General features: G+C 48.9%; 1 protein-coding gene across 1 annotated transcript in view; it reads left to right on the forward strand.

The window, feature by feature from the left end:
* The window catches only part of Svop (SV2 related protein), a 74,004-nt gene that overhangs the window by 15,634 nt on the left and 35,466 nt on the right, over nucleotides 1-22,904 (forward strand). The window contains exons 2-5 of the mRNA XM_075983098.1: nucleotides 11,370-11,530; nucleotides 14,253-14,338; nucleotides 16,756-16,854; nucleotides 18,656-18,727. Of these exons, the coding sequence (XP_075839213.1) occupies nucleotides 11,370-11,530; nucleotides 14,253-14,338; nucleotides 16,756-16,854; nucleotides 18,656-18,727 (418 nt within the window). The remainder of the gene's footprint in view (nucleotides 1-11,369; nucleotides 11,531-14,252; nucleotides 14,339-16,755; nucleotides 16,855-18,655; nucleotides 18,728-22,904) is intronic.

Below are 22,904 nucleotides of genomic sequence, written 5' to 3' on the forward strand. Positions count from 1 at the left end.
GAGCAGACCACCAGCCCTGGATCAACACTTAATGAAATCACCTGTCTTTTCAAGACACCGTCTCCACAGTGATACCTTCGGTTCCCATGGCAACCCTGTGAGACAAGAACTACCACCTCTACTTAAAATCCAGGAAACTGACTCAGAGTGGTGAAGTGACCTTCCCAGGGTCACACAGCGCCTGAACATGTGGATAAGGAGAGTCAAAGCCAAGACAGTCTGAGGTGGCACTGTGGACTCTCTTCTGAGGTAACCCCTCTGTCTGCAGGACCCCAAATGCTACCCTGTGATGACCACAGATCAATTCAAGCTTCAGTTGTCAGCCTGGTCTCAAGGAATTAGGGTCAGAGGCTCGCATGAACAGAAAGACTCTGATAAGCCCTCTGGAGTCGCAGGCCCTTGCTTAGGGTCCCTGACAGGGCAGATCTCGCTGGGCAGCTGTCTCAAGCTCTTTCCTTCCTTAAGTAGCAAAGTTAGATAAAACAAATGTCTCTGGCTATTTTGGTAAATTATATATAATATGTATTTAAATGCCAAGAAATCCAAGCAGCAGGAGCCGGCCTGTCTTATGCTTACCATATATTCAGCATATGCCACTGATTTCTCTTTCATATCCCCCCCCCAGGAAACCTTGGCTCATACAGTTGATAAGCTTTTTTTTTGGAGCCCAACAGATTCAAAATATGGCTTGCCTGGTTGTGTCTAATTTCATGTAGTCCAAGGTCTCTCTTTCACATCTGTCTAAGGAAAGTCTAACAATCAAAGCTGCTTCTTGAAGGTCATCAGGGAGGAAGCGTCAAGAGAACCTGCAAGACGGGGTCATTCCCACTCAGCAGGGTCTGTTCAGCCTCACATTGGTCGCACCAGCTCATCGCCCCATTTCACAAGGTCATCTGTGAGCCCACGCAGCACGAACTCGTACTCAGGAAACACACAGAACAAGAGCAATCTGACATCCCAGTTAAAAAGTGCCCAAACTTGCCAGGCAGTCGAGTACTCAGAAGGCAGGGGCAGGAGGATCTCGTGCACTCGAGGTCAGCCTGGTCTACAGAGTGAGTTCCAGGACGGCCAGAACTCAGCTCCATGGAGAAAACCTGTCTCAAAAAACAGACAAACAAAAACCCAAAAAACAAAACAAATCAATTCAAAAGTCAATGAGTCGAAAAGGGAAAGGAAAAGGTTTTTCTCCCTCAGGAGCCCCCATCCCTCCAGCCCTCCCCCATCAGGGCAGGGCTTCAAATGCTGACGCAGTAGGGTGGGGCCAAGGCCGGACACTCTTGTTTTAGGGGATGTTGGGGCTTGAACCCATGACCTGGGTACCCCTAGGCGGGAACTGTACCACTGAGATACAGTTCAGCATAGGTTCTGCTAAGGGCAGGAACTATACCACTGAGGCACAAGTTCAGCCTAGGTTCTGCAAGCTCCTTAGGGAGGCAGAAGCCCTGGTCAGGACAACTCTGACGTCTCAGAACCCTGCTCTCTCACAGCTACCAAGGGGGATCCCCTGGGTTCCTGTTGCCCAGTACAATCAGCTTGTGTGAAGGCATGTGGTGCATGTCTGTGTAGGAAGACATGCATGATGTGATACATATCGTCATGGTTTGAATAGGCAGACCCCCATGGACTCATGTGTTTGAATGCTTGGCCTATAGGGAATGGCGCTACTAGGAGGTGTGGCCTTGTTGGAGAAGGTGTGGCCTTGTTGGAGGAGGTGTGGCCTTGTTGGAGGAGGTGTGGCCTTGTTGGAGGAGGTGTGGCCTTGTTGGAGGAGGTGTGTCACTAGGGGTCAGGCTTTGAGGTCTCATATATGCTCAAACTATGCCCAGAATGGGACAATTCACTTCCTGTTGCCTGCGGATCAGATGTAGAATTCTCAGCTCCTTCTCCAGCACCATGTCTGCCTGTGTTCCTCCATGTCCTTCCAAGACAATAACGGACTAAAGCGCTGAAACTGCAAGCCAGCCCCAATTAAATGTTTTCCTTGATAAGAGTTGCCGTGGCCATGGTTTCTCTTCATAGCGACAGAAACCCTAGCCAAGACGCATGTCTGCTGTAGAAACACATTCGCAAACTATTCTATTTTGGAGGACACAGTGGCAGTAAGCACACTGGATAACATGCTGCCACCATCATATCCATCCCCAAAGACTTGCATCTCCCCCTTCTAATGCTCTGAAGTCATCACATACTCATCCCTGAGCTAGACATGGGGCATACACCGGTAGTCCCAGGCAACAGGAGCCTGAGGCAGAGGCATGATGAACTCAAAGTCAGCCTGAGCTACCTAATGAGACTTGGTCTCCAAAACAAAAGAGGAAACAACAAAACAAATAAAGCCACTTCCCATTCCATCTCCTTCCAGTCCCCGGGAACCATGGTTCTACTGTTGATCTCTGGGTCCCCTCATAAAAGTAGAATCATGAAGTGTTCATTCTGTGTGTGGCTCATTCTCCTAGTGTAATGCTTTTAAGATTTTCCTAGGTTGTAAGGTGTCAGAATTTGCTTCCTTTCTAAGGCTACATAGTGTTCCATTGTAGGGCTGTACCACAGTTTATCCATCCACTTACCCACGAACACTCGGGTTGTGCCTACTTTTGACTGGTGTGACGGCACACTGTGCGATGTGATACACGTTCTTAAATGAACATCACATACATCAATGATAAGCCCCTCCCCTCCTGAAGAAAGTTCCTAGTTTAGACAAGCAGAAGCAAAATCGCTGACAGCATGCTATCGCGGAAGAGACTTGTTTGGAATTGGAAACTCTCAAGATGGCTGAACCAAAGCTAGGGAAGCCACTTGCTGTGTGACATGGGATGCACTCCCAGCTCCTCTGGGCATAAGGGTCCCAATGAGGGACTCTCTACACTGGGTTAGCCTGTGGGCTGTTTGTGGGGGATTGTTCATGCCTGTAGGAAGATCCAACCCACTGTGGGTGGCACCATTCCCTAGGCAGGGGGTGGGGTCCTGAATTTGTAGGGGAGGAGCACTGGAGCATGCAGGCATTCATCTCTCTCTGTGGGTGTGGTGTGCACCAGCTGCTGTCTGAGGTTCCTGCATGGACTTCCCCCAAATCCTGGGCTGGAACCTAGAACTGTGAGCGGAAATAAACCCCCTTTTTCCCAGAGCTGCTCTTTGACGGATATGTTATCACAGCAACAGAAATGGAAACCAGACCCTCCTCCAGTAATTACGTTTTCAGTTTTTGTGAATACTATAGGGAACAAAATGCGTGCGCGCGCATACACACACACACACACACACAAACACATACACGGTAGGGTGGATTTGGTTTTGGTTTTTGAAATGAGATCTCACTGTTTTGCTCAGGTTGCCCTGCTTGTCCTCCTGAGTACCTGGGACCTCAGGTACCTGCCTGCACCAGGCCAACTATCTGGCTTTGTGATGTGGGTCCCCTCCCAGGGCAGGGTGGCTACGACTGGACAGGTCTGCCCATTTCTCATTCAGTTTTATAATGCCAGATGTACCCTTTAGCCTGGTGCAGTCGGCAAGTGTTTGTCGAATAAACAAATGCCCTCCAGGGCACCCGTGCCGGGGGCACTCGTGCAATGTAAGAGTCTGAGTGGACTGTGTTCATTTGTTTCAGGTAGAAACACGTAACACTAAGCTTATTGCTTTAACTATTTTTACAAGTCAGTGGCATTTAAGGTATTCACACGGCGTTATCACTCTCACCCCAGAGGGAAGCCTGGTCCCCACTTAGAAGTCACTCCCTGTTGCTTGGCAACTGCCTGGCTCCTGGCAACCAGCACCTTGCCCTTCTGCCTCTCCAGATACCCTAGCTCTGGCCACACTATATGCGCACCAGACTTACAAGGCCTTTTGTGATTGGCTTTAACTCATTGTGAAGATTTTGTGTGTTCTATAGCCTGTACTGGTGACTAGGACCTTCTTAGTTCACAGATGGGCCATGGTGGAGCCTGCTCGGGCCAGCTGTTCAGGGCACACTCACTTTAAACACTTAGGACTTTTCAGATCCTACCATTTGCCCACTGGTGGCTCGAACTTGGCCGTCCATCATGGGAATATTTAGCCTGCTGGTGCTGAAAAACGGGGTGCATGAAAGTCAGTTCTCAGCCTGGTCCTCAGCTTGAAGGCCTCTTGTGGTCTCCATCAGCAGCCTCCAGCGTTGTCCCATAAACACATGCTCTTAGCAAGACCTGGTTCTTTCTGGATAGTTGCTTCTCAAGAGGTGCATGCATCGCCCCCGGCCCAGCTGGTGTCCTCTCAAAGGCAGTTTATCTCCTCTCCTTTCCCCATACAGGACACCTGCCATCCAGCTGGGACACTCCAGACTGATGGGACTCTGCTCGGAGTCCTGTGTCCTTATCCTCCTGGTGGAGGATGAGCTGCAGACAACCTGCCCAACCCAGAGGGAACATGGAGGTCCCTTAGCCTTGCTTCATGGTGAGGGGTCCCAGGAGTGAGGGACACCCTTGTCTGATTCCAAGCAGCTCCCAGGAACTTCAAAATGAAATCTCGCCCCTCCCTGCCAGAGCAGACCTTGGGGCCCAGCTATCTGTATTGTAAGCAGGTTGAGGGTTCTGACAATTCCTGTATCATAGTGACAGTCTGCAGAGGTCAGCAGGCTGGACCTGGGCTGTGTACTTGGATTGCGACTCTAGAACACACCATTCTCTGTGTCTGGATAGCTGGCCCTCTCTAACCTGCTTAGCTCCGGCTGCTCATCCATTTCCACACCTGTAGAAGCTCAGGGTGACTCTGACCAGGAGCCAGGTGATTATAGCTCAGAGCTGCGATTGCAAAGAAAGCCAGGCTGGAGGCTCAACTCCTTCAAGCTGTGCGACCCAGGGCAATCCCTGCATCCTTGAGCACCTTGTTCAATGTGAACTAGAACCTAACTCTTAGGTTGGTTGCCAGGGAAATGGGATGACTTTTCTAAAAGCTAGGGGTTATCAGAGCTGGGAGAATAGCCAAGTGTGTAAAGTCCTTGCTGTGGAAGCATCAGGACCCATGTTTGGTCCCCAGTACCCACGGACTGTGAAGCTGTGATCCTGATGCTGGGGGGTAGAGACAGGCAGAGAGGTGGAGCACTGGTCAGCCCCGAGCTGCAGATTCAGTGAGATTGTCACTCAGAAAGAAGGTGGAGAGGCTGTAGAGATGGCTCAGTGGCTCAGAGCACTGGCTGCTCTTCCAGAAGAACTGGGTTCAGTCCCTAGTACCCACATGGCTTTTCGGTCAACTGTAATTCCAGTACCAGTGGAATCTGATGCCCTCTTCTGGCCCCCACAGGTATTGCATTCATGTGATACATACACACAGGCAAAACACGCACCTATATAAAGTAATAAAAATAAAATCTCAAAAAAAAACCAGTTAAAAACAATAATGTGAGAAACAATACAGGAAGACATCTGATGTTGACCTCAATATGTATGCACAAGCATGTGTGCATGTGTAACACACACACACACATATCAGCGAGGGCTTCACACACCTCCTGGCTTTGGCAAGCTTTAATTAAACACTATCTGTGTGCTTACTCAGGCTCACTATGGACAGCTCATTTTGCAGGGGACACAGCTCCCTTTCCTGGGCAGACACCTACCCAGAGCTGTTTCCAGGGTTGGCCTCTCAGAGGGTCACTCCCATAGAGAACCACCCTTGTGGCCATGGAGGTCACACCCTTTGAACCAGAGGTGGTATGGCCAAAGACTGGCCTGTATGTAGGTCCCACAGCTCTGAATGGGGATGGTCCATGCTGCACGCTCCCTAGGGATGTGTCTTTGTCTTGCTTCTCTTGCTGTCTCCCAGTCTCCCAGTTTGCAGTGGGCATTTTCCAAAGAGCACTTTATCAGGAAATCAATGGCCCATAAATTCACTTTGCATTCTTCTCAGAAACAGGAAAACCCATCTTAGAAGTCACATGGACAGCCGGAGGACACTAGAAAGCAAAAGCCACGGATGTCTTGTGGGTCCTGATATCAAAATTCATTTTCTTGTTTATTTATTTGGTGTTTTTCAAGACAAGGTTTCTCTGTGTATCCCTGGCTTTCCTGGAACTCACTCTGTAGACCAGGGTAGCCTCAAACTCATGGAGATCCACCTCCCAAGTGCTAGGATTAAAGAAATGCGCCACCACTACCTTGAAGGCGTAAGTCACAAACAATCCCACACCAGTTTGGAATTATGATTAATAGAATGGTTATTTATTTAAGGGGGAAAAACTTATAGATCACAGTCCCAAACAACAGCCCTCTGTGCAATCAGGAAGGGAGCCTAGTCGCCCGCAGCAGATCCAGAAGCCGGAGAGCGAGTGGAGGGAAGTGGCCGCTTTTTTAAAGGGAGAGAGACCATGCCCCAGTGGGCTGGTATCTCAGCGGCTGTTGGCTGAAGGAGCGGAAGGACCTCCCGCAACACTACCTGGCTCAAAATTAATTTTTTTAAAAATAATATTTATTTATTTATTATGTATACAATATTCTGTCTGTGTGTATGCCTGAAGGCCAGAAGAGGGCACCAGACCTCATTACAGATGGTTGTGAGCCACCATGTGGTTGCTGGGAATTGAACTAAGGACCTTTGGAAGAGCAGGCAATGCTCTTAACCGCTGAGCCATCTCTCCAGCCCCTCAAAATTAATTTTTAAAATAATTTGAAAAAATACTTGCTGCAAAGCTATGCAGGTCAAACCTGTGTGTCACTTGCCCCAACAGATAGCTCAATGAATACAAAGCCCCAGAAGAAGCGCTGACCTCAGCAAGGGCATACAACTGCCTAACAGGGAAAGGAGAGCAGAATAAATCAGCCCTAAACTTACACCATCTAAAAAACTCAGCTCCAATTGCATCAAAGACAAAACCCATAAACCTTTAGAAGAGGGACTGGCAAGATGATTCAGTGGGTAAAGGTGCTTGCTGCCTTAGGGACCGACATAGTGGAAAGAGAAAAGAGACTCCTGCAAGTGGTCGTCCGCCCTCTGCAGGTATGCTGTGATATGCATATATGTGCATGTGTATGCGTGCGTGTGCTCACATACAAATAAATGGTTAGGAGAGAACAGAACACTTTATGACCTTGTGTCCCATGGTGACTGTTCTGGACATGACAGAGGCAATAAAAGCAAAACCAGATGTTGGACCTTCTCAATGTAGAAACTCTCCTTGTGTCTAACAACACATTCAGACAGAAGAGCCCGGGCATGGACTCAGGAAAATATTTGCAAATTAGATAATTGTTAAGATCTGCTGCCCAGATGTGCAAGAACAAGTCAGGAGGTGTGCTGACATGACATGGGCTTTTCATCCTGGCACTTCAGAGAGGCTGAGGCAGGAGGATAGTGAGTTTGAGGGCAGAATGGGCAACAGAGAGAAAATCTGAAAACCAGATATTTAGTTTAAAGCACTTGAATAGACATTGCTCCCAAGTCTGTTTCCCAACAGCCCATGCAGGCTCAGCGTCAGAAAGATGTTAATGAAGGGCTGGCAGTGTGGCTTAGGCGCGAAAGGCTCCCGCTACTGTCCTGACAGCCTGTGTTTGGCGCCTGCATCTTTCATGGTAGAAGGAGAGAACTGCCCACTGGTGTTTGTCTTCTGACTTGCAGGCATGTGTTGTGGGGTGTGCACATGCACACTTATTCAATTTTAAATTTTGAAGATATATTTTAAAAAGAAAGCTGCGAAGGAAAGCCCCAGCGAGCTAGCTGCCGCACTGCGGTCACCAGGTTCAGACAAACAAGCGAGCAATGACTGGCAAGTACAAGCAGAAGCAGGGATCTTTGGGAATATTAAGTGGTGTGTGAGACACCCTGGCAGTCCCTCAGAATTTTAAACATTGATCAGCTTATAGCCCAAAGAAGTAAAATCGAGGACTCAAACCGAAATCTGTAGTCCTGTTTGTCACAGCATCCTTCACAATGTACAACAGATGGGAGAACCTAAGTCCCTGCCGGGTGGTGAACAGACACACTATGGTATGTCCATACAAGGAATATCACTCGACCTTTATAAAGAAGTGGGGAGCTGAGTTTGGTAATGATTCCAGCCAGTAACCTTAGCCATTCAGGAGGCTGAGGCAGAAGGATCCCAAGTTCAAGGCTAGCTAGTCTTGGCTACAGAGCGAGTTTAAGGCTAGCCTGGTTTCTTAGGGAAACCATTCTAAAAGTGAAAAGAGAATGCCAGGCGTATCTCGGTGGCACAGTGCTTGCCTCTGAGGTGCAGGCTCTAGATCCAACCCCAGGACTGAAAGGGAACAGGAATAAAACATTGGTTCACTTACATGAACTCTCATGGCAGCTGAGTTCACAGAGATTGGCGACTTCTGGGTGCTGGGTGCAGAAAGGAATGGGGAGTTGGGGCTTAAGGGGACAGAGTTTGAGATGTAAAGATGGAACAGGTCCAGAGATGGGGGGTGGGTGGTGATGGCTGCAAGCCTTCTTTAGCCTGCTGAACAGGACGCTTAAAATGGTTAGGGTGCCCATGGTTATGCTATGGGCATTTTACATCATCAAAAACAAAATAGAAGAAAAAGGAGGAACAAGAAATGAAGCTGCCATTTTAGGCTGTGCTTCTGGAAAACAACACAGTCATCCTAGCCTGTGTGTAAATATGTAACCAGTCTCCAGAGGGGATGACGGCCGGCCTCTTCTCAGGGTGTTTCGAGGGTTAAATTGAATAAGAAGCCATGTATGACTGAGGAAGAGCCACGTGTGTGGGGACAAATCTGTGGCATCAACTGAATGGCACCCCAGAGGTGGTGGTGTCTTGTGGCTCAGCCAAAGGGAAGTGTCGAGGGGAAAAGAGAAAGGAGATTTCTGTACAACTTTATACACTTGAAATAGCTCTACCTAAAGCATTCCCACAAAGGTTTGGAGTACACAGGAGCTATGGCAGGTCTGGAGAGAGACAGTTCTAGTGTGTCTGGAGCAGGATACTTGGAGCCAGGCAGAGCTGGGATAGAACCCTTGTTCCATGCCTCTAGAGTTGTATGACAGGGACTTGGGCATGTCACATGATGCCAGGGCCGCAGTTTCTCTTGTCTACAAAATGGCAATAACAGCAGCCTCACAGAGATGCTGTGCAGACTAAGCATGCAGAAAGTGCCAGGCGAGGCACACAAAGCACATTGGCCCCATGCCATTCCACGGAACGCTGCATTGGCCCCATGCCATTCCACGGAACGCTGCATTGGCCCCATGCCATTCCACGGAACACTGCATTGGCCCCATGCCATTCCACGCAATGCTGAATTGGCCCCATACCATTCCATGGAACGCTGCATTGGCCCCATGCCATTCCACGCAATGCTGAATTGGCCCCATACCATTCCACGGAACACTGCATTGGCCCCATGCCATTCCACGCAACGCTGAATTGGCCCCATGCCATTCCACGGAACGCTGCATTGGCCCCATGCCATTCCACGGAACGCTGCATTGGCCCCATGCCATTCCACGGAACGCTGCATTGGCCCCATGCCATTCCACGGAACGCTGCATTGGCCCCATGCCATTCCACGGAACGCTGCATTGGCCCCATGCCATTCCACGGAACGCTGCATTGGCCCCATGCTATTCCACAGAATGCTGGAGACAGAAGTGTCAGCCATAGATGTCACACTCAGCCACCCCCACCCTGTACCTGGTCCCCTTCCAGGCACAATGTTGCTAAAGATGAAGATCCTGCCTGTTCTTACATCCCTATAACTGGGCATGTGTGTATTCTAGAAGCTTCCCAAGCAGGGCAGCTTCCCTATGCTTCTGAAACAAACACATTTTATGCCAGAGCACGGTGAGTCTCCACGGGTCCATGGAATAATTCAAGAGTTGCACACAGCAGGAGGGTCAGTTGGGAGTGCGCTGGTCTAGCATGTATGAGACCCTGGCTTTGAGTCTCAGCACAGATCGAGCATGTCAATCATCTCATCGTCCAGGAGGTAAAGGATGGGAGATCTGAAGTTCAAAGTCACCCTCAGCTGTATAATGAATTCAGGCCAGCCTGGGCTACGTAATTCCATCTCAATAGTAATAATAATGATAGCAGTGCTTGTAACTGAGCTTGCCCACCCCTTCTGCCTCTTTAAACCAAGGGTTCATTTTGCTTAGTTGCTCACACGGCCCTTCTACTGCCTGTGATTTTTTTCAGTCACATGGAAATGATTCTTCCATACTGGACAGCGCCCTCTCCTGGAGCTGGGGAGCGCATTTGACTGTCAGTGACTTCAGACCTGGGTGACTGACAGCAGGGGTCTTGTGCTTGGGAGGGAAAGGTTACAAGGAAACTGTTCACTTTGTCTTGAGTCTCAGACAAAGTCTCTCAGAGACACCATGCCTCCCCCAGAGAGACGAGAAATAGCTTAGTTTGGACCAGGAATTGTGTCGCACACCTATGAAGCCCCTGGAGGCTGAGGCAGGGGCATCTGGAGTTCAAGGCCAGCCTGGGCTATAGGGAGACCCTGCCTTTATTTTTTTAAAAAGGAGTGGAGAAAGGAAGGAAAGAGAGAAGGATGAGGAAAGAATATGTAGTTTGAGGAGCGAGTGGCATGGTGTGCCGGTCTGTGGAGACTCAAATTCAAACATCTTCAGGGCCAGACAAATGGGCAAAGTGGGGAGTGGGGAGAAGCAGAGGAGCATGGAGGTGAGGTCACAGCCCTCAGGGCTGGAGGCCATTTAGGGAAAAGGCGACTGAGTTCCCGTCAGGGTCAAGAGACCTGGGAATGTCATGTGGCTTTTAATGTGGAATTTCCCCAATTTAAAGTTTTGGGCGGTCCCCTTAAAGCAGCAGTTCTCAACCTGTGACATCAGATATCCTGCAATCAGATACTTACATTATGAGTCATAACAGTAGCAAGATTTTATGAAGTAGCAACAAAAGTAATGTTACGGTTGGGGTCACCACGACATGAGGAAACCCTGCTGTCAGTCAAAGCAGCATAGACCAGAGCAACTTTTCTTCATGCCTGTTACAGACAGATGTGTCTACCAAAGCAAGTAGCCCTACACTGCACCACACTGCACACACACAACGCTCGTGATGCTCTTGGCCATGTGACATTGAACTCAGGAGGCTAGGTCACCTCGTAGCTGTCTGTAAACACACACTATAACATTCCACAGCTAGGAAACAGCCAACCACGCTTTCTGAGAACTCTTAGGCAATGGGCAAGGCTATGTCAAAACAGAACTCAGGCCCAGGACAAAGCCACAGCCATGCACATGAGAACACCAGCCGTCAATACTGTCAAGAGATCAATAACTCCCAGTGTTACCACCCATCCAGCCCTCCAGTTGATGAGCAAATGCTCTTTACCTGTTGTGGGTGGGAAAGCTGGGCAGCAAGGCTGTCCAGAGGGAGCTCCAGCCATCTTGATCACATTTGCCTTCTTCTCTAGGGTGGTGAAATTCCGCCGCACAGGAGAGAGCGCAAGGTCAGAGGACGACGTGGCTTCCGGAGAGCATGACGTTCAGATCGAGGGGGTCCGAGTGGGCCTAGAAGCAGTTGAGCTGGATGATGGGGCTGCTGTGCCCAAGGAGTTTGCCAATCCCACTGATGGTAAGAAAGCCCGGAGACTCAGGCATTAGCCTACCATGGTGGTCTTACGGAGTTCTTGTGAAGGGGCAGCTGGGAAGGCACAGAGCACCGAAGGGTGGCACTGGCAGGGTAGGCTGGGACTCCAAGGCCTACTTCAGGAGGGCATGGTTACCTCACAATCCCTGCTAGATGTGTCGTTGGGCACTTGGCTGAGAAGAGCAGCAACAACGCTGCTGCTGCTGACAGTGCCAAGGGTGGTGCTGCTGCTGATGATGTTGAAAATGGTTGTAGTGATGATAATGATGATGATTATGATATGGTAACTATGGTGATGGGGGTGGTGGTGGTAATGGTGATGATGGCAGTAAAGATGGTGGTAATGAGTCGGGCAGTGGTGGTGCACACCTTTAATCTCAGCACTTGGGAGGCAGAGGCAGGCAGATCTCTGTGTGTTTGAAGCCAGTCTGGTACACAGAGTGAGTTCCAGGACAGCCAGGGATGTTACACAGAGAAAAAAAAGATGGTGGTAGTGATGGTGATAACCATGATGATGGTCATTGTGGCGATAGAGCAATGATGGTGGTTCTTGTCTCAGTCAGGGTTTCTCTTGCTCTGAAGAGATACCATGACTATTGCAACTCTTATCAAGGAAAACATTGCGAGTGTTCTGTGTTGTGTGGGTCGAGTGAAGAAAGAGGTCACTCCAAAATGAAATTTTAAGGCCTATGTAGTCTCTGACAAACTGAATTGAACAGCTGTACAAAGGCACATTTATTGATTGTTACACAAAGCTGTTTTTCAGGTAAATTATTCCTCATGCCAAGGTCCTCTCTAAAGGGAAGCATCACATGCTCTCATGACTTTAGTTATTTATTGTGTATTATTTGCAATACATGATAATCTCAGAGCCTCAGGTATGCCAGAGGCATCTTGTGGCCAAAGTCCTGTGAAGGCTGTAACATCCCTTCAGAAAAACAATTCTCCAAATCACAGAAAACAATCAATTTCCACAATAATTCTTCAAAGTCAAAGTCCTTCTAGAAAACAACTACTCATTCTAGTGCCTACACCAGATACAGCGATTCTGCTGAATACTCACAACAAACATTGAATTGGGGTGGCTTACTGTCATGGAGGGCATGGTGGCATGCAGACAGACTGCTAGAGTAGGTACTAGAGAAGGGGCTGAGAGTTCTACATCTTGGTCCACAGGCAGCAGGAGCAGACTGTGTGCCACATTGAGTTAGTCTGAGTATATGACACCTCAAAGGTCGTTCCCATGGCAAGACACTTCCTCCCACAGGGCACTAATAGTGTCACTCCCTATGGGTCTGTGAGGGACATTTTCTTTCAACCCACCACAGTAGTGATGATGGTGATGGTCATGATTGGTGGTGATAACGGTGATGGTCATGATTGATGGTGGTGATGATGGTGATGATTGGTGGTAGTGATGATGGTGATGATGGTAATGGTCATGATTGGTGGCGGTGATGATGGTGATGATTGGTGGTAGTGATGATGGTGATGATGGTAATGGTCATGATTGGTGGCGGTGATGATGGTGATGATTGGTGGTAGTGATGATGGTGATGATGGTAATGGTCATGATTGGTGGTGGTGATGATGGTGATGGTCATGATTGGTGGTGATAACGGTGATGGTCATGATTGATGGTGGTGATGATGGTGATGATGGTAATGGTCATGATTGGTGGTGGTGATGATGGTGATGGTCATGATTGGTGGTGATAACGGTGATGGTCATGATTGATGGTGGTGATGATGGTGATGATTGGTGGTAGTGATGATGGTGATGATGGTAATGGTCATGATTGGTGGCGGTGATGATGGTGATGATTGGTGGTAGTGATGATGGTGATGATGGTAATGGTCATGATTGGTGGCGGTGATGATGGTGATGATTGGTGGTAGTGATGATGGTGATGATGGTAATGGTCATGATTGGTGGTGGTGATGATGGTGATGATTGGTGGTGGTGGTGATGATGATGACGGTGATGGTCATGATTGGTGGTGATGATGATGGTGATGATTGGTGGTAGTGATGATGGTGATGATGGTAATGGTCATGATTGGTGGCGGTGATGATGGTGATGATGGTCATGGTCATGATTGATGGTGGTGATGATGGTGATGATTGGTGGCGGTGATGATGGTGATGATGGTGATGGTCATGATTGGTGGTGATGATGATGGTCATGGTCATGATTGGTGGTGATGATGATGGTAATGGTCATGATTGGTGGCGGTGATGATGGTGATGATTGGTGGTGGTGGTGATGATGATGACGGTGATGGTCATGATTGGTGGTGATGATGATGGTCATGGTCATGATTGGTGGTGATGATGATGGTGATGGTCATGACTGGTGGCGGTGGTGATGGTGATGATGGTGAAGGTCATGATTGGTGGTGATGATGATGGTGATGGTCATGATTGGTGGTGATGATGATGGTAATGGTCATGATTGGTGGTGATGATGGTGATGACGGTCATGATTGATGGTGGCAATGATGGTGATGCTAATGATTGGTGGTGATGATGATGATGGTGATGGTCATGATTGGTGGTGGTGATGATGGTGATGAGGGTGATGATGATAAGGGTGATAGCTATGATGTTAGTTCTTACAACAGCACATGCTATGGCTCATTAGCCTGTCTGGGGACCACCATCCAATAGATATTGACCCCTTTTCTCCTCCCCCTTTGCCTTCCTAGACACTTTCATGGTGGAAGATGCGGTGGAAGCCATTGGGTTTGGAAGATTTCAGTGGAAACTCTCTGTTCTCACTGGCTTGGCTTGGGTAAGTATCTGGGCATAGCATCTCATGGACACCCCAAGGATCCTCCTGAAGCTCAGCTGGGTACCATGGCAACAGGAATAGCACAGCTCACCCCACACAGAGCTCCTGCCTGAATGCCAATCAGCAAAATTCATATAGTGTGGTGGCCCGGGTGCATGCTGGGAGGAAGGTGGACATGGTTGGCCATCACCCTCAGGAGGCATCCAGCTACAGAAGTGAATCTCTGCCCTTGGGGACTCAGGGCTACTTGAGGTGGTGGTGTTGGGTCATATCCCCACCTAGGAAAACATACTTCATAGAAAGTTGCCATCTGGGCTGGGAGTATAATTCAGCATGTTTGCCCAGCCATGTGCCAGGCGCTGGGTTCTACCCCAGCACTGCAAAATGCAAAATAAAGCAAAGAGTGCCTTCTGATTCAAGGTATCCACAAATACTAGCCAAGGAACCCTTATAGAGCTACAACACCGAATCTTTAATCTAGCTGCAATGCTTTTCTGAGCATGGTGTGAGATGTGACCTGAGCACATGTTTCAAAACAGACCACCAGTTTCTCTGCTGCCCCCACACTCCCGTGGCCTTCGTGTGGGTCTGCCTTTACTGTGACCCACACTCCCGTGGCCTGTGTGTGGATCTACCTTTACTGTGCCCCACACTCCTGTGGCCTGTGTGTGGGTCTGACTTTACTGTGACCCACACTCCTGTGGCCTGTGTGTGGGTCTGACTTTACTGTGACCCACACTCCCGTGGCCTGTGTGTGGGTCTGCCCTTACTGTGCCCCACACCCCTGTTACTTGTTTGTTGGTCTGTTTTAAATTTTCCAATATTCTGTCTAGTCATAAAGTAGCATCAAGACATTTAGTAACTGGGGCTTCTTAATATATGCTAATATATTCAAACACTGTGTTCGTTAAATATGCAGAGAATTCTTCATGAACACATGACCTACCAACAAAAGACAAAGGAGTAAACTGCACCGAAGGAAAAAAGACCAGACTGTCTTTCTGTCTCTGTGAAAATGTGTGCTTAGCTTTTAAGCACGTGGCACTTTCTCACTTCATCTGGGGAGCACCTGTGTTTTTTATCACGCGTGTGTGTGCATGTGCATGTGCGTGAGGGCACACGCATGTGTGGGTGCCATGGTGAACATGTATGTGGTGGTCAGAGGACAACTGGCAGGGACAGGAGTTGGTTTGTTACTTTCACCATGTGGATCCTGGGGGCCAAATTCATGGCCTCAGGCTTGGCAGCAAGTGTTTTTTATTATTAAGCAGTCTATAGTGGTATATTATCTATGCTTTAATAAATAAAGCTTGCCTGAAGATCAGAGAGCAAAGCAGCCATACAGGCAAGGCAGTGGCAGCTCACACCTTTAATCCCAAGACTTGGGAGACAGAGGCAGATGCATCTCTGTGAGTTCAAGGCCACCCTGGCTACAAGATATTGAATCTGTCTAAAAGAGAAACAGAGCTCACACAGAGGTGATCCCAACACTTGTGATCACACACCTTTAATCCCAGCACTAGGGAGGTGGAGACCGGAGTGATAAGCTGGGTGAAGAGAGGAATGTAAGGGGGAGGAGCCAAGAACTGAGTGGAGTGTGGGGTGTGGAGTCTTCAGGACTCATGGAAACAGGATCTCATCCATTTTCTGTCTGAGGTGGAGGTAAGAGTCAGTGGCTGGCTGCTTTGCTTTTCTGATCTTCAGGTTGAACCCCAATATCTGTCTCTGGGTTTTCATTATTCATGCTACAGCTGTCTCATTGACCCAAGAACCTGTGTTTTTAAAAATAGGGGAAAATGATGTCCATGGTGCTATGTGTAAGTAATCCCAGCGTGCAGGAGACGAAGGCAGGAAGATTGCTGGCTTGGACCAGTCTGGACTACATAATGAGACCCTGTCTCACAAACAAACAAAAACCACTACAGGGGCCAGTGAGATGGCACACACACACACACACACACACACACACACACACACACACACACACACATAAATAAATGCAAATTTAAAAAATGACTGGAGAAATGGCTCAGTGGTTAAAAGCACTGGTTGCTCATCTGGAGGACCCAGGTTCAGTTCCCACAATTCCCAGTGCCCACATGGTGGTTCACAATTTTCTATAACTCTGAGGGATCCAACGCCCTCTTCTGGTCTTCAAGGGCACTGCATGCACCTAATGCACAGACCTACGTGAAGGCAAAACACCCATTTGTATAAAAGAAATAAATATGAGGCTTAAAAATAAATTTTTAAAGCAAGCAGACACTGTGAGGAAACCCAACAAGCATGTCAGGTGTCGCCTGAGTCCCCGTGTAGCCGCTCATTGGTTCGGTCCCATAGGCTTTCCCATGGATGTCTGGCCAGATGCCTGCAGGGCAGCTCGCACTTTGGCCTCACGGTTTCCCTTCTTCCCACAGATGGCCGACGCCATGGAGATGATGATCCTGAGCATCCTGGCGCCTCAGCTGCACTGTGAGTGGCGACTCCCCAGCTGGCAGGTGGCACTGCTGACTTCGGTAGGCAGCCCAGCAGTTCACAGATTCCCCTGGTGTCCTGTGGGGGCGCTGCCCATCTGCTGCCAGGGCTCTGCAGAGAAGAGCTAAGCAGTCCTAGAGAGGAAAGGGTTCATTCCGCATATAGTCCCAGCAGAGTGCACTGCTGGGGGAAGTCAGTGCAGGGACTCAAGGTGGAGCTGGAGCCTGGAGGCAGGAGCTGAAGTAGACGCCGTGGAGAACGACAGCCTACTGTCTTGCTCCTCACTGCTGGGTTTTACTTTTTATAGCACCTGGATCACCTAGCAGTGATCATCCACAGTGATCCAGAACCTTAATCAGGACATTAAACAGCAATCAAGGGAATATATCACAGGCTTGCCCACAGGCCAATTGGTGGAGGAATTTCCTCAACTGAGCTTCTCTCTTCTGGAATGACTGTAGTTTATGACAAGGTGACATAAAACTAGCCAGCCTGGATGGAAACGCTGATGTCAGCTCCCCTTAGCTCCTCCCACCCAGTGCCCTACCCCTGTGACCAGCAAGTTAGCAACCAGCTCTACCCCTCCAGAGCTTTAGCTCCTCGGGGACCTCAGACAGTCTGGAACCCATCACAATGAGCATGTATACCATAGGAGCCTCACCTCCCCGCTACAGACAGGAGATGCCACCCTTCTTCCCAGGAGGGTACCGTGAGGGTTAGAAACACTGCCCTTGACAGGCAGTAGACTCCAGTAAGTGTTGTGCTCTCTGGAGAGAAGCTCTGAAGGTGAGTGAGGCCGAATCCTCCATTTTGCTCTGGGAATTCAGAGGAGGGGATATAGGGGAGAGAACAGCAACCATGATGGCAATGGCTCCCTGAGAGCTTTATGTCCAAAGGGTGGGAGCCATGTTGGATACAGTGTTAGCTACTAGTCACATTGCTGACTGTAACCCTGACAAGGAACAACTTAAGGGAGCCAGGATGACTTGGCAGGTGGTCTGAAGAGATACAGTGTGTCTGATGGCCAAGGCACGAAGGAGGAGTGTGGGGCGCTGGTCGCATGGCATCCCCAGTCAGGAAACAGACAATTCCTGGTACCCATGTCTCTCTCCTTTTTATTCAGTCTGGCTCATGGGATGGGGCTATCTGTGATTAGAATGGCTTCCCACCTCCATCTGTTCTGTTAAGACCCCCCCCCTTCTCAGTCATGCACATGGGCTCATCTCCTAGGTAACACTAGACCCTGTCAAGTTGGCAGTGAACACTAATGACCACAGCACATCTTCTGTTGTGCCCTTGACCGTCGTGAAGGGAAGAGAGGCAGATAGATTAAGCTGCTCACTCCAGTCACACAGCTCGGCTGTGGCCAAGCTGTGGCTAGTTAGTGATGGACCCCAGGTTTGAGCATTATGAGTTTGATCATTATGGCGATTTTATCTGATTGTTTGGGGTGCTACATAAGGCAAAACATGACTGATCTGCAGTGAGGTCACAGCCCAGTGGGAGTCATTTTTGTGGTTAAGGCTTTAGCAGGGGTGGAGTGTGATTGTTGGGAGACCTGCCTAAGGGTGGTGGTACCCACCTTTAATCTTAGCTCTCAGGAGGCTGAGGCAGGAGGATTGAGAATTTGAAGGCAGCCTGAACTACACAGACAGACCCTGTTCCAAAACGAAAAAGGAGCTGTCTCAGCAACAGGTTTATCTGCTCTGCAGTGCTGTGTGTGTGTGTGTGTGTGTGTGTGTGTGAGAGAGAGAGAGAGAGAGAGAGAGAGAGAGAGAGAGAGTCTAGTTGCTGTTTCCTTTCACTCTGTGCTGCTAATAGAAACGGTCTGTCTGCCCACAGGTGGTGTTCATCGGCATGATGTCCAGTTCCACGCTCTGGGGAAACATCTCAGATCAGTACGGCAGGAAAACAGTAAGGCTTCTCCTCTAAACGCTCACCCTCTGTGGCAGTCCAGACATCATGGGGCAGCACAATACATCCTGACGCTTTAGCAGGGGTGGGATGTGACTGCAGTATCGTGGGTGAAGAAGGCGCATCTGAGAGGCCAGGGATGTTCGGTGGCAACATATGTCCCCACACCAGGATGGTAGATGACGTCAGCTCTTTTGTCCTAGAAGAATGCATCCTGTCTCAGTCTGCCAGGCAGGAGCCTTCCCTGGCCTGCCTTCCATATCCACTGTCCTGACGGGGATCACTGCCTGGTTTAAATGTTTGTTGTGGCCATGGCAGTGAATATCCCAGCATTCAGAAAGCCCAGGCAGGAGGATTTTGAGGAATCTGAGGTCAGTCTGGGCTAGAGAGACCCTGTCTCAAGTGAAACAAAACACCATTTGTGCTGGACCGCTTATGTCTGGTCTGCTTTAATGATGTAAAACGGCTTTATAAACCGGAAGGAGGGGAAGGGTGGCTGGAATCCCACCAGGCTCCCGCCACAGCTCTCAGTTCCTCCAAGGCTTTGACGAGAGCTTCCCTTTTTCAGGTATTCCTCTCACTTTTCTCACTTTATTAGACTGCTCTTGGGTCACTGACATTCTCTGTAGGTGAAGTTAGTCCCCTCCCATCTGTCAACTTGGGCCCAAGGAGCTCTACACAGCTGGCGTGGGGTACGCTCCCCATTCTTTCTGCTTTTTCAGTCCTCCTTGGACGCCTCACACCAGTCTGCAGCACCCAGAGCCAGGGTGGCATGATGAACGTGTGAGACAGGTGACCTCAGGGTCACTCCTGACTGTGTGACCTCATTCATGTAAGTGAACTGAAGTCTCCTGTCCATGACCATTATGGCGGCAGACAGACAGGCCGGGTGCTGCAGTGGTAACTGAGCCCACCCATCTGATCCACAGGCACTAGGCAGAAATACACCCAGCAGTACACCTCCTCCAAGCCTATGCCTCCTAATCCTTCCCAAACAGTTCCACTAACTGGGTACCAGACATTCAAATATACGAGCTTCTAGGGGATATTCTCCTTCAGACCACCCACAAGGCAAGCCCTTAACCCACTAAGCCATCTTGTTGGCCCACAGCTGTAGGCAGAGGTTTCTGTCCTGCCAGTCAGCTCGGAAATAACCACACAGAGACTTGTTATTAATTATAAATGCTCAGCTGATAGTTTAGGCTTGTTACTGATTAGCACTTATATCTTAAATTCACCCATATTTCTTATCTGCATTCTATTACTTGGTGGCACCTTTTTTCAGTACAGCAAATTCATTTTGCATCCAGGTGACTCTGCCCTTTTTCTTCCCAAGATTCTCTCAGTCTGGCTCTCCCTCCTAACTTCTTTCTGCCTAGTTATTGGCCAGATAGCCCTTTATTTAGCCAATGAGAGCAACACATCTTCGCAGTGTACAAAAGGATGATTCCACAGAACACAGTTGCCTTTTACTTCCCTAAAAGTTCACAATAGTTCAGTTGGGGTTCTCTTAGAAAAGTGTGTGTTCTGCCACCGGGACGGTGATTCACATCCGTGTGTCAAGATAGAGAGAAGGTTATGAGTTCGGGTCTCAATTTTATTTTTTACATTTATTTATTTGTGTGTGTGTGTGTGTACAGCCTCCTGCCCCACAGCACATGTGTAGAGGTCAGAAGATAACTATGGGGAGCCTGTTCTCTCCTTCCACCATGTGGGCGGCAAGGAGGGAACCTTTGTGGTTAGGATTGATTTCGGAAAGTTTTTACCCACTGGGCCATCTCACTGACCCAAGAGTTTGGATCTTAAAAACTCATAAGTGGATTTTCAATAATGATGTTACTAAGTCTTATAAATTATAACCCCATTTTTGCACTTTTCAGGGCACTGCTTCTCAACACAGGGGAGGGAATATTTGATGATGTGTGGGCAGACTGGGTTGTGACAGCTAAGGGAAGAGGTGACAATGGCATCTCATAGGTAGAAGCCAGGAGTCCCATCCAGCCCCCAGGTGAGTGGCACTGAGGGACCTGGTCCAGAGAGAAAGTGCCTGCCTCCGACACTGCTGTCACTTGCAGAGTTAATCCCATCACCTGGGACCATAAGGCTTTATCCAATATCCATGTGGGTGGTTCATTCTAGCAAACAACAAGGGACCATCTCTCTGTGGAAAGCATGGGCCTGAGCCAGGCTGCTTGGGGTCAGGTCCCAGCTGCTTCCCAGACAAACTCCTGAGCCTCGTGTCCTCATGCCTACGTGGTATGGCTCGGACACGCCAAAGCCTTGCACGCGAGGTCTTGGCAGAGATAAATCATTTCATAAATGTCTATTACTACTCTTGCTGTATGTCAAGCTTGTCCCCATTCATAGTAGGCAGCATCCACACACTGGCACCTTCCTCTAGAGTTCAGGTTCTTCACCCTGGCCTCAGCTGCAAACAGACCTGAGTTCTCCCCCAAAGAGATCAGTCCCAAAGAAACGAGGCCGCATGAAGCGCTGCCCATAACGTGTTCTGCTGGCTCTGCTCCTAACAGGCTGCCGGAGAGAAAGGAGAAGTGTCCTCCAATGGCTTCTCCTCCCATGATGGAGTTTCTGTGCAAATTCAGGAAGCAAGGAGCTGGCTGTAATTAGGAAGCCTCCCCCGAGATCCTCCAAGGGCTTGGGCGCAACAGGTCACCTGCCAGAAGCATCAAACACAGAAGGGCTTCTTACTGTCTTGGTCCAAGTGATAGGTTTTCATGTCCATCTGAATGTCTGTATTGGGGTTCAGTGAGGTGCTTTGGTTCAGATGGAATTTCCTAATGCCTATGTCAACCATAGAAAGGTGAGGACAAGGACGTTATATCCTCACTCCCACCACCCATTCTTCCAATCCCATGGAGAAAGGCAAGTTGCTTCACCTCTCTGAGCCTCAGTTTCCCTGCATGCAAACAAAGGTGACAAAAAGAACAAAGGGGGAGGGGTCCAGCCAGAAAATATATGTAGGACTGGGGTGCAGTCCAATGGGTGAGTACTTGCCCAGTACACACAAGGCCATGCTCCCTCTCGGTACCAAATAAAACCGGGTGTGGGTGGCACACGCCTTAACCCCAGCGCTTGGGAGGGAGTGGACGATTCAGCAGTTTAAGGTCACCCGGTACACAGTGAGTACAAGATAGCTTGGGCTACACGAGACTATCTCAAAAACCAAAATGAAGTATGTGTAATATACATAAGTGTTTGCCAATGCATGTTAGAATGTTCTAGTTGTAATTACTACAGTTCAGAGTGTAGGTGGTGTAATCAGGCCCCCCGGTCAGACAGAACCAAGAATGCATCCCAGGCTTTCTGGGTTACAGGTTGCAAACTGGTAACCCAGAGACAGACACGTCCAGTGTGTTCTAGATTTTTAGTGCTGAGGGTTGATCCCAGGCCCTGCAGCGTGTTAATCATGGCTCCTAGCCCCGAGCTACACCCCAACCCCACATTTTATTTATCCTTCACAGGGTTTTATGGGGTTTTCAATGAGTTGCCTCTATTCTAAAAAGATACATTTTAAAGCATAAAAACAACAAAAAATGTGGCTTATAGCATTTTTGGAAACCTGTGTTACCTAGTGACTGGGACTCACAATCTCTCATCGTGACTTTTCGTCAGAACTCAGTAGAAACCCACAAAGTGAGGCAAGTCCACTCATTGACTCACTCCCCAGCTGTCCCTGCCATAGCTCACCTGCCTGAAGAGTTCAGTTTGCTGGAGATTGGTGGGAGCTACCAAAGGCCCTGGAGGAAGGAAGTGGCTTCTTCGAAGCTCAAGTCTCAGGCGTTGGAAGCTCTGGCTGTGGGTGTGGCCCTGATATGTGCTGATTTTGCATGAATCACTCTCCCACTCTGCAGAGACAATTCATAAAACAGAGATGAGAAACCTCCTTCCTGCAGGGGTTCTACAGTGAACCCACATAATAGTGAGAGAACAGTTTTTAAAATGCAGACAAGAGCCCTATGAAGTCAGAGACTGTATCATGAAGGGGGGCCTGCTTGTTGTTGGGGTTTCTGTCCCGCCCAGTACCCCACAACTGTTTAGCCCCAAAGAAAATCACACATCGGTCTCCATAAATTATAAACTGATTGGCCCATTAGCTCTTGCCTCTCACTGGCTAACTCTCACATCTTGATTAACCCATTTTTCTGATCTGTGTTAG

The sequence above is a fragment of the Microtus pennsylvanicus genome, chromosome 1 (assembly GCF_037038515.1).
Source record: "Microtus pennsylvanicus isolate mMicPen1 chromosome 1, mMicPen1.hap1, whole genome shotgun sequence".
NCBI classification, from domain to species: domain Eukaryota; kingdom Metazoa; phylum Chordata; class Mammalia; order Rodentia; family Cricetidae; genus Microtus; species Microtus pennsylvanicus.